Source organism: Podarcis tiliguerta (genome assembly GCF_965153285.1).
Source record: "Podarcis tiliguerta genome assembly, chromosome: 8".
In the NCBI taxonomy this organism is placed as follows: domain Eukaryota; kingdom Metazoa; phylum Chordata; class Lepidosauria; order Squamata; family Lacertidae; genus Podarcis; species Podarcis tiliguerta.
The window spans coordinates 83,770,798-83,782,620 of NC_139541.1; the positions used below are offsets into that span (position 1 = coordinate 83,770,798).

General features: G+C 52.5%; 1 protein-coding gene across 6 annotated transcripts in view; it reads left to right on the plus strand.

Moving 5' to 3' along the window:
- MARK4 (microtubule affinity regulating kinase 4) overlaps positions 1-11,342 on the plus strand; it is an 80,205-nt gene extending 68,863 nt beyond the window's left edge. For 3 of the 6 annotated variants that reach the window (XM_083455085.1, XM_083455087.1, XM_083455086.1), the window contains exons 14-17: positions 47-150; positions 2,107-2,376; positions 7,579-7,623; positions 8,886-11,342. In XM_083455085.1, the coding sequence (XP_083311211.1) occupies positions 47-150; positions 2,107-2,376; positions 7,579-7,623; positions 8,886-9,222 (756 nt within the window). In that variant the 3' untranslated portion in view covers positions 9,223-11,342. Of the gene's footprint in view, positions 1-46; positions 151-2,106; positions 2,377-6,264; positions 6,345-6,703; positions 6,761-7,578; positions 7,624-8,885 lie in introns of those variants that run through there. The other 3 variants (XM_083455089.1, XM_083455088.1, XM_083455090.1) reach the window with 3 other exon arrangements.
- Positions 11,343-11,823: the final 481 nt, after the last annotated feature.

The window sequence follows — 11,823 nt, forward strand, 5'->3', positions numbered from 1 at the left end:
TCCCGCCTCCGCCTCTTCAGACTGGGCTCTTCCTCTCTCGTTGCAGAATAACATTCCCTCGAGTATGATGACCCGGAGGAATACCTACGTCTGCACGGATCGGCCCGGCGGAGAACGACACTCCCTGCTCCAGAATGGGAAGGAGAACAGGTATCGCTGCGATTATTCCCCTAAGGTCCTAGGACAGGCTGCAGCAATCAAAACACGACACTGGGGGAAAGTTTCAAAACAACTTGCAAAGGCAAAGTAAGGTGGCTCCTACAAATGTACGCCTTAGCTACTCTGTTTGAAATTTGCCAGGCGCATTTTGCACCAGGCTGTTGGCCATTTGCGACCGGGTGAAAATGCCCAGGTGCCGGGATGACCGCTAGCATCTCCACCCTCTGGAGGTGCATTCTGGGAGCCCTTGACTATTTTCACATACTAGCCTGTAGAATTTTATCTACACAATCAGAAGGAATTTCAGAAACCAAAATGGCTGTAATGAAAAATACGACTTTCTAGCCATCTGGCTCAGAAATGGCAACTAGGCAGTCTGTTTTGGCGGTTGTAACCCTGGTTTCGGGAGCCATCTGGCTTCTATATCTGAATTTCTAACACTGATTAGCTGTGATTTCTGCATTGCAGGGGGTTGGGACTAGATGCCTTCCATTCTGCAATTCCATTGCTATGCAAACATCTTGACATCTTTCCTCAGGGCCTGCAAGACAGAGCTGTTCCGCCTGGCCTTTGGTTTGGACTCAGCCTGACTCTTATGCTTCCCTCCCCTTATGGTTTTGACTTTTAAAATGAGGCTGCATTTTAACCTGCATTTTAACCTGTATTTTAAATTGTTTTTTTCCCTTTTTCTTCGTTTCTTATTATATTTTTACTGAAATCTTATTGGTGTTAGCTGCCCTGAGCCTGGCTCTGGCTGGAGAGGGCAGGGTATTATTAAAATTTATTATTGTTGTTGTTGTTGTTAGGAAGATTAGCCTCTCTTGGTTTCCCTGCTCTTCCCGGGTTCTTCTGGCCTAGGAGCTGAGTTCCGGCCTCCCCCCTCTCACTTCTCCATCCCTGTCCCTTCCCACAGACTTCAGCTTGCCGCTGGACGCCTGCCCAGTTTCCACTGGTCTCGTTCTGGCTCAATGCTGCCCTGGCCCCAGGGAGCTGCCAGGCCCTGGTCGGTCACCCGTGTGACTGGCTGTGGGAGAATTCAGAACAGTCTCCAGAGACCAGGGGGCGGGGTGAGGGAGGAGAGAAGCCCTGTCTCTTACAACATCTAGGAGGGTCCATCTGGACCTCCTCCTCCTCAGCCCAGAGTATGGACCAGAGGAACTCTGAAAACAGATCTTGTGGAAGAACAGAAAGACATTTCTATGTCTCTTTGGGGAGGGCAGGCTGGAGGGGGTCATTTTATCGCTTTCCATTCCTGTTGTTGTTGTTTAGTCGTTTAGTCGTGTCCGACTCCTGTCTTCCACTGCCTCCCGCAGTTTGGTCAAACTCACGATGGAAGCTTCGAGAACACTGTCCCACCATCTCGTCCTCTGCTGTCCCCTTCTCCTTGCACCCTCCATCTTTCCCAACATCAGGGTCTTTTCCAGGGAGTCTTCTCTTCTCCTGAGGTGGCCAAAGTCTTGGAGCCTCAGCTTCAGGATCTGTCCTTCCAGGGAGCACTCAGGGCTGATTTCCTTCAGAATCTTTTATCTTCTTGCAGTCCATGGGACTCTCAAGAGTCTCCTCCAGCACCAGAATTCAAAAGCATCCATTCTTTGGCGATCAGCCTTCTTTATGGTCCAGCTCTCACTTCCATACATCGCTACTGGGAAAACCATAGCTTTTACTATACGGACCTTTGTTGGCAGGGTGATGTCTCTACTTTTTAAGATGCTGTCTAGGTTTTTGTGACTCTCTCTAATTTGTTTGTTTGTAGTTAGGATGGGACTGAAGGACCGTGGTGGGGTGGTTTGTAATATTCGGTGCCGTAAATTACGGACAGCAGGCAATCATTTTATTTAGAAATATTCTATCATTTCTGTCCAAAGGAAACCCCCCAAATGATGGGTGACGCTGACTTCTGTCTCATATCTCTCTCTCTCTCTCTGCCCGCCACCCTGTCCCATGCAGCTCTGCCACCAGTCGTGTGCCCCCTGCCTCCCCCTCCAGCCACAGCATCGCCACCTCGTCCACCTCCTCGGACCGCACCCGGCTGTCTCGCGGCACCAACATCCGCAGCACCTTCCATGGGGGGCAGGTGCGGGACCGGCGGGGGACCGGCGTTCAGAACGGGCCCCCCACCTCGCCCACGCTCTCCCACGAAGCCACCCCTCTGCCTCAGAGCCGCAGCCGCGCCACCTCCAACCTCTTCAGCAAGCTCACGTCGAAACTCACGCGGAGGTGAGTGGCCGGCCGCGACAAAGGGGGCAGGCGGGCGCGCGGGTGAAGAGGGTGAAGAAATCGAGAACGCTGGTTGGGTGGTTGATGCTCCCCGACTCCTCTTCCTCTTGTCCCCCCCAGTTTGATTTACAGCAATGCAGGGTGGATTTGATTTAAATCAAATTGATTTAAATCACTGGTCAATAAGAATTGGTTTAATTCACTGGTCAGTAAGACTTAAAATGGCATACATGCATATATCTAAAAGCAAACAGATAATTACAATTATCAAAGCAGTAAAAAGGGCACGGCGCCAGCCCTTTCATTAAAAGCAGTCAGTTCCCCAAAAGCCAGTTGGGAAAAGAAAGGCTTCACCTGAAGGACAGCAAGGAGGGGGCCAGCCTGGCTTCTCTCGGCAGGGAGTTCCAAAGTTGTCTGGGAGCAGCCACCACCGAGAAGGCCCTGCAAAGGTTTTCGGGGAAGGGGTCGTTTCCGATCAGTTTAGACCCTGCAAAACCTGAAATCCCGCAACGTCTCTTAGCACAGATGATCTGGTGTGTGTGTGTGTGTGTGTGTGTTTGCTTCCTTGAAGGTTTTTTGAGCAGAGGTTGGAAGGGATGCTTTAGCTGAGATTCCAAGAAAAAAAGCACACCAAGAACTCAGGCCGATGTAAGTTTCAATAGTGGGAGTGGTCCCTCCTCGCAAATCAATAGTCAATAGTAACAAAAACTAATCCACTCAAAAGTATGTATTCTGACAAAGATTACAAACTCAAATAGAGATTACAAACTCTAACAGCGATTACAAGCTCAAACTCATAAAGATATGTATACAACAATTATTCGTTACAGAATTAGAAATAAGAGTTTATGAGTAGAGATAAGTTTATGTTAGTCCATAGTCAGATTCGACGTGGAGGTCTTCACACAGAAGTCAATTTTAGATTAGAAACCAGAACAGGGCCTTGTTTCGATGTATTCACCTTCATCAGCTGGAAGTATCAAATATTACATGAAAATACATTTAAATTCTAAATTATCATAAATTATAAAACAATATTATATAACATTTGGTTCCTTACCTAATTTTTAAAGGGCCGTGTAAGTTTGAAGACTTTCGGATACATACCGCATTTTTCGCTCGATAACACGCACCCGACCATAACACGCGTGTAGTTTTTAGAGGAGGAAAACAATTTTTAAAATATTCTAAACGAAACAGTGGATGTATGATTTTTGTGGTTCATGCTGTGGCCACAGACATGTGATCTGACGGTGAGTTTGGGGTAGCCCAATGCAAAAATCCTGAGGATCCATGTTTGTAACCACGTTTTTGCACCACTGCGGCCCCGGGCAACAGTGGGTGCGTGATTTTTTTGGTGCAAACTGTAGCCATGGACATGCTATGTGACCTGATGGAGAATTTGGGGTGACCCAGTGCAAAAATCCTGAGGATCCATGTGGATCTGTGCTTTGTAACCATGTTTTAAGTGGGGAGGGAAGGAAAAGCACAAGGAGCACGCGTGGGGTGGGTGGAGAAGGATGCTGCTAATAATGCAGAAGAGGGGTATAAGGGGAGAAGGCTCCTCTCCTCTCCCACTTTGCTCCTTTAAAGCAAGCAGGCTCTGCTTTTCTTCCTCCTCCCTGCTCATTCCCGGCTTAGCGAGCTGAAAAACTTTGCTGCTATTTAGCTATCTGAGTGGGGAGGAGAGAGGGACAGAGAGCCTGCTTGCTTTAAAGGAGCCAACCGGACAGGAGCCGCTTACACTCGTGTAAGCGGCTCCTCTCCTCTCCCGCTTTGCTCCTTTAAAGAAGCAGGCACTCTGTCCCTCTCTCCTCCCCATTCAGCGGCTCTTCTCCTGCTGGAAACCCCGGAGGAGGGAAGCATTTGCTCCGTAACACGCACAGACATTTCCCCTTACTTTCTAGGAGGACAAAAATGCGTGTTATGGAGCGAAAACTACAGTATATCCTGTTATTTTCTACTGTTTTATAATTTATGATCATTTAGAATTTAAATGTTTCTAATCTAATCTAACAGAGTTTGTCATCTCTATTTGAGTTTGTATTTCTAGTCAGAATACATACTTTTGAATGGATTAGTTTTTGTTACTATTGACTACTGATATGCGAGGAGGGACCACTCCCACTATTGAAACTTACATTGGCCAGAGTTCATGGTGTGCTTTTTTCTTGGTATATTTAATAACGAGAACTCCAACTTATTTAACATTAGCTGAGATTCCTGCATTTCAGGGGGCTAGACTAGATGACTCTTGGGGTCCCTTCCAACTCTACAATCCTTTGATATTATGATTCCTCTTTTTTGCTGCCTCGAGCCCTCCATACAGCCGTCGTGTCGGCCGAGTCGCAGAACGGCTAGCAAAACAGGCTGAATCTGCCACAAACGCCCCATTCCTGCGGCCACGTTCATGGCGGGCGTTTTAAAGCCTCGTTAAACCGCCGCCGCTTCCCCCAAAGAGTTCTGGGAGATGTAGTTTAGCCTTCTTTACCGACTGGTGGGGTCAGCGTTGCTCCCGGGAGAGAGAAAGGAAGGAAATGACACCGAGGTTTGGTTCAGAGAAAGAGTTTATTCTGCTCTCCGGATAGCAGAAGGCACTTGCGTGGTCTCTCCACAGCAAGTCCAAAGAAATGAGATGAGATATTCCATGCAGTATATATATCCTCCAGGCACCCTCTCCCCCTTCCCCAGGAATCCAGCCACGTCAGCTTATACACGTAAGTTGACATCCATGACCATAAACAGATATTCCTGTTCTGGTACTCTTGACCATAAAAGGTTGTTCCTGTTCCTATACAGTGGTGCCCTGCAAGACGAATGCCTCGCAAGACGAAAAACTCGCTAGACGAAAGAGTTTTCTGATTTTTGAGTCGTTCCGCAAGACCAATTTCCCTATGGGCTTGCTTTGCAAGACGAAACGTCTTGCGAGTTCTTGCGAGTTTGTTTCCTTTTTCTTAAAGCCGCTAAGCCATTAATAGCCGCTAAGCCGCTAATAGCCGTGCTTCGCAAGACGAAAAAACCGCAAGACGAAGAGACTCGCGGAACGGATTAATTTCGTCTTGCGAGGCACCACTGTACTCTTATCTTGGGGCAGGAGGTCACCAACTCTAAGAGCACTCCTGGCGCCGTTCCCAGGTCTCTTGTCAGACCTGACAAGGTCTGTGCGTCTTTGTGGTCAGGATGTAAGATAAGACCCAGACGTGCCATCCCTGCTCTACTCTGGAACTGGCAAGGCCATCTATTGCCGTCACGGACTGATAAAGGAGAGGGCTTTGAGCACTTGTTTATACAGCTGGCTTTCTGTTTACACATTGGCTCAAGAGCTCAAGTTAATGCATTTTAGAAATGCTCCCTTGGAGGAGGAAAAATGAGGATTTTGGGTCCCGTTTCAGACTGACTGCACAGAAACCCATTCCTTCAGTAGTTTGTTAAGGGTGACGAGATTTTGTTAGGGGGGGTGTCCAAATCCCCTTCCCAGAGCTACCAGCGTGGTTTGATAATCAGATCTGACGAGGAACGCTGGGAATTGAAACTCCGGGACTTGGCTCTCTCGGCCCACGAGGCGCCGGTTCCGATTCTTACACCTCATCGGGGTTCGACTGGATGACCTTTGGGGGGTCCCAGCTGTACGATCCTGTCCCCTCTCCCCCCCCCCCACACCCCATTTGGAGGCGTTTCTGCTGGAAGGAAGAGATTGCTCTCCCCACTAACCACAGCTGTCAACGTTTCCCTTTTTAAGGGACATTCCCTTATTCCGAATAGGATTCCTCGCAAGAAAAGGGGAAAGTTGACACTAACCTCTCTTGCTCCCTTCTCCTCCTCCTGCTGCTGCTGCTACTATCGCTTTCCCCTCTGTCCTGGTTTCACTTTGCTTTTCTCTGTTTTCAGGGTCACTCTTGACCCCTCTAAGCGCCAGAATTCTAACAGGTGTGTCTCGGCTGCTTCAATGCCTCAAGGATCTAAAATCAGTAAGTCCGGCTGCCTTTTCTTCTTCCCTGGGGGTGCCGGGGGAAGCCTTGCCTGCCTGCCTCCAGCCCCCTTCCCCTCCTGCCTCCTCCCCACTTGCCCCCCCCCCCAAATCCCATAAAAGCTTTTGCTTCCTTCTCGCTTGACTAGGAATCTAGAGGTTCCCCCCCCCCCAAAAAAGTGTGTTGTTCGGGGCTTAGCTTCTAACATGAGTGCTTGGCGGGCTAGAAGGGGGCTCCCCCACTCCACCCCCCACCCCCCCCGCTTCCAATCCCGGAAGCCCCTCGGCCCCCTCGATCCCGGATGGCTGCGGAAAGGCGCTCTGCACGTTCTCAAAAGCACTCTCTTCCTTACATTCCAGGTCTGAGCTAAGCTCTATGGCTCCACCCCCTCCCCGGGAGCTCTTAAGCAAGGCTGGGTAAGAGCCAGGCTAGGAGGATAGCTGGGCTAGCCGAGAGATAGCGTGGCGTAGTGGTTAGAGTGGCGGGGAGAGAGAGAGACCAGGGTTCGAATCCCCTGCCCGGCCCCGCTTGGCCGTGAAGCTCAGGGCGTGACCCCGGGGGCCAGTCACTGCTAGCCTGCCTCACAGGGTTGTTGTAGTGGGGGGGGGGTTTAAATGAGGAGGCAGAGAACCATGGGGTTGCCGCCTTGAGAAATAAATATGCAAGAAATAAAATAATAAATGAAGAATAGTTTGCAGCACACCATATCTAAGCAGCGCAGAGGGGCTTGTGAGACTGACTGAGTGCCCCTTTACATTGTCGACACAAGGGCTGGGGAGAAGGCCCTTCTCCCTGATGCACTAGCTTTCTCCTTGCGGTGCGTTCCCCTCCCCAAGCCCCAACCGGTATCAGCCAGGTGATCCCACCTCGCCTCACCCCCCGAAAAAAAATGCAGTTGGAAGGGGTACAGCCCACACGCAGGTAGAAGAGCCCCCCTCCCCGGGGAAGCAGCCTCCCTTAGCTGCGATTCCCAGCCTTGCAAGGGGGTTGGGCTGGATGACCTCTGGGGGTCCCAACCCCACGGTTCTGTGCCTCAGCCAGGGAGGCTTGGGGTCTCTGCGCACAGGGAAGGTTTGAGGGCGGGGCTCTCGGTCCCTCCACCTCTCTCCCGGCCCAGGGTTCAAGGCTCCTCCAGCGGCTGGGAAGGGGGAAAGAGCCTGCCCGCCCTTTGGCCCACCTCCCCCCCCCCTCGGCTGTGCCTTCTTCATCGCTCTCCTCTTCTTCCTCTTTCCAGGGTCGCAGACGAACCTGAGAGAATCAGGGGACCTGCGCTCACAAGGTGGGTACCCAGCTCCCTCGCCGTCACCGTCATTCATTCTTATTTTTTATTTTTCAGAGCACAATTTTTATTAATTTAAAAAGACTTCAAGGGAAGTAATGGTGCCACTGTATTCTGCTCTGGTCAGACCTCACCTGGAGTACTGTGTCCAGTTCTGGGCACCACAGTTCAAGAAGGACACTGACAAACTGGAACATGTCCAGAGGAGGGCAACCAAAATGGTCAAAGGCCTGGAAACGATGCCTTATGAGGAACGGCTAAGGGAGCTGGGCATGTTTAGCCTGGAGAAGAGGAGGTTAAGGGGTGATATGATAGCCATGTTCAAATATATAAAAGGATGTCACCTAGAGGAGGGAGAAAGGTTGTTTTCTGCTGCTCCAGAGAAGCGGACACGGAGCAATGGATCCAAACTACAAGAAAGAAGATTCCACCTAAACATTAGGAAGAACTTCCTGACAGTAAGAGCTGTTCGACAGTGGAATTTGCTGCCAAGGAGTGTGGTGGAGTCTCCTTCTTTGGAGGTCTTTAAGCAGAGGCTTGACAACCATATGTCAGGAGTGCTCTGATGGTGTTTCCTGCTTGGCAGGGGGTTGGACTCGATGGCCCTTGTGGTCTCTTCCAACTCTGTGATTCTATGATTCTATGACTACCAGCTTTTTGTACAGTTCCATGCAGTAGCTTCAGTACAGGTGTACAGCAACAGACAATCTCAAAAAGTTTAGTCAGTTAAAGAGAAAGATTGCAGGGGGGGGGGGCTGTGGTTTTTCTCTCTCTTTTTTTTGAAAGAGTAAGCAGAAAGCAAGATGAACTGGGAATGTATCAAGTTGTTTAGTTTAAACAAAACTTAATGCAACCAGACTTTGTGACATTATGTTAGGGAAAATAGGGAAAAATCTTGGAGGTCCCGGGCCACCGGGAGGTTAGGCTAGCCTCGACCAGAGCCAGGGCCTTTTCGGTCGTGGCCCCGATCTGGTGGAACGCTCTGTCCCAAGAGACTAGGGCCCTGCGGGACTTGATATCTTTCCGCAGGGCCTGCAAGACGGAGCTGTTCCACCAGACCTTTGGCCAAGGCACAGTCTGACCCCCTCCTTTGGTCATCTTCACAGAACTCTGACCCAATGGTTGCCATTAATCTGATTTGAACTGATTTTATAATGAAATGATTTGTATCATTTTACTGTTGTTATCCACTCTGAGCCTGGCTTCGGCTGGGGAGGGCGGGATATAAATAAAATATTATTATTATTCTCTCCCCTGCGCAGTTGCAATTTACCTTGGCATCAAAAGGAAGCAGAACCCCGGCTGCTCCGATTTACCTGGAATGTGAAGCTGACCAGCACCCGCTCGGCCGAGGCCATTCTGGCTGCCCTCCGCCAGGCCACGGACTCCGCCAGCTGCTGCTGCCGCCAGACGGAGCCCTTCGTCCTGTCCTGCACCCACGAGAAGAGCCCTAGCGAGCACTTCTGCTCCTTCGAGGTGGAGGTGTGCCGCCTCCAGCGCCTGGGCGGCCTGCACGGCGTCCTCTTCCGGCGCCAGGCGGGCACCTCCCTTGCCTTCCGCACCCTGGTGGCAAAAATCTCGGACCAGCTGCAACTCTAGGCCAGCGGCAGGGGCACAGCGCTGGCTGGCGGGGCTTCCTCCTTCCACGCCAACCCCACGGGCTGTTGGGGGGCCAGAGAGGGGGCGTGGCCCTCTCTGTTGCATCCCCCCGGGGGCTTTTATCTGGGGCCTGATCCTGCTGCCTGATAGGACGAGGAGCTGCTCTGGGGGGGCTCCCACTGGCCTGCCCGCTGCGCTAGGGGCTGTGGGGTTGGGGGAGGGGAAAGAGGGGGGGCGTTGAGGAAAGGGGGTCATGCTACCACCACCACCACCGGGGCCGGCCTCGCCCTTGCCACCCTACCTGGCCAAAGGATCGCCTCTAGGGGGGGTCCCTGGATCGCCCCAGGGGGGTCCTCAGCTGCTCCGGGAATCTTAAAGGGGGAGCTCTCTCTTTCTCGGCCTGCCTCCCTCTCTAAGTTTTTTTTTGGGGGGGGGCTTTACTCAGTTAACTAGCAGGTGCATGGCATGGGGAGCCTCGAAAGCAAAAGGGGGGTGGTCTTTGGCAAATTGTGGTGTTGCAGACCCCTCTCCCACCCATTTCGCCATTGCAGGAGAGAGTGTAGGAACTGGGGTCTCTGCAAAGCAAGTCTCTCTCAGAGACCCTTGAGACACCCCCCCCCCGGGTATAGGGCAGTATATAAATTCAATATAATAATAATAGTAATTTTGGTCCCCCCCCCTGGGCCCCCGCTTCCATCCATTGGCAAATGCTACGCCCAGAAGTTGCAACCTTTCCCTCTCGCAAACCACTATTTCGGGTGGGTGTCATAATTCCAGCTCCATTTTAGTATTTGGGACACAATTATGTCTCTGGCTGATGTGAATCCCAGTTCTTTTGGGGGGGGGGGCTGTTTGATTGCCAGAGAGCTGGGGGTGAAACTCCCACCCGAAGCCCGGCAGCCAACTCAACAGCCACGAAGCAAAATCTGCCAAAGTCTTTCTGGAGCAGGGAGGGGGGACCCCGGCCTTTAGCCAAACTTGGGGGGCATTGTTGCCAAAAGAGGATGTCCTCTTGCCCAGGCAGGGGTGGTGAGAAGTAGGGGGAGAGTTGGGGGGTCCTGGGGATGGCGTGACCCCGTCTTGCCGAGGGGCTGGCTTGGCCCGCGAAGGGCAGTTTTGGGTCCCGGTTGGTGCTCAGGATACGGCGGCAGCCATTCAACCGGTGCAGCAGCCGTGGTGGTAGAAGGCCGCTGAGCTTCTTCTCCTCTCGGGGAGGGTGGGTTGGGGGTTGGGGTTTTGGCTTCTCCTGTTGAACTTCCCCCTGCAGCGCACCAAGGCCTTGAGTGGTGGGCCGGCCCCCTCACCGCCATTCCCCACCAGCCCCACATCGCTAGACTAAAAACAACAACAACAACACACACACTCGCAAACCAGAACCCCGGTGCTGACACGGCCTTCTCGAGAGGAGGCAGGCCCTCCCGGCGGTCGCTTCAAGGGCTCAGATTCATCGTCCTGACAGCTGGGGCCCCCGCCAGAGCTGGTGCAACGTTGGGGGGGGGTGCGGCTCCCCTCAGGAGGGGAGGGGGCAGCATCCACCCCCCTCCCCAAAAAGAAAAGGCTGCTTCTCGCACACCGGACAAACGGGCATTGCACACTGGTTCGGGCACGGCTGCCAGGCTCCCTGCCTTCTCTTGCTCGCCTGGGAAATGGGCTCAGCGGTGTGGAGGGGGCCTTGCGGCCAGCACCCCCCACATCCCGGGGCGGAGGAGAGGGGGAGCCTGGTCTCTGGTGGTGGGGCAACTTGGAGGGGGGGGGTCCTGGCGGAGCTCATGGGCGACAGCGGCAACGCGAAATTCGGCAGCTCTGGCGGGGAGAAATTTTAAGTGGGTTTCCTTCCTCCTTTCCCCCCTTGCTCCTTTCGCCTCACCCCACTTCTGTACACTGGGTCCCCCTGCTGTGACCTCCCCCCCTTCCTCCCGGAACCTGCCTCTTTGGGCGCACACCCCCACCTCCCCATCTGTACAGACTCCCCTGTAAATAATTGTCCGGTTAGCCCCCGTTATCATTGGGTTAGCGATATTATTAAATGAGCCCACCCTTTAGCCTTGGGACGATTGTAAGTTATTCCGGCCCCAGAGCGACAGTTCTGTACCAAACCCTTAATAAACGTAGAAAGCCTCCGCCCGTCGTCTTCTCTGCCTCGTCCGCTCCTGAGCCGCTTCTCTCGTCCGCGGGGGTGGAATGGGGCTCGAAGCGGCCCTTTGTGGAAACTGAAGGGAACCCCAGAGGTCATCCAGCCCAACCCCACTTCTCAACGGAGAGGTAGAGTCCGTGGAACTCACACCCTTTGTGTACCTGAGGAGGTGTGTCTCTCTGTGTGTGTTTGTGTGTTGGGATCACTCGGTTTTGAGAGCAGCCCTCTGCCCATGTTCAGAGGTGCTCTGCTTCCTTCTCGTATTCGGCTTGGGGGGGTTGAAACAGGACTCTGATTCCAAGAAATGCCTGAGAAGGACCTAGATAGGCTTCTTTTTTTGCCCTTCTATGTCGGGGTACGCTGCTCCTCTCAATGGAGGTTCTACTGAACCATTGCAGCTACAATAACCCCCAAGAGGCAGGTGTGTGTTTAAACCACTTCTAGAGCCATCTTGGCCGGTGCCCAAA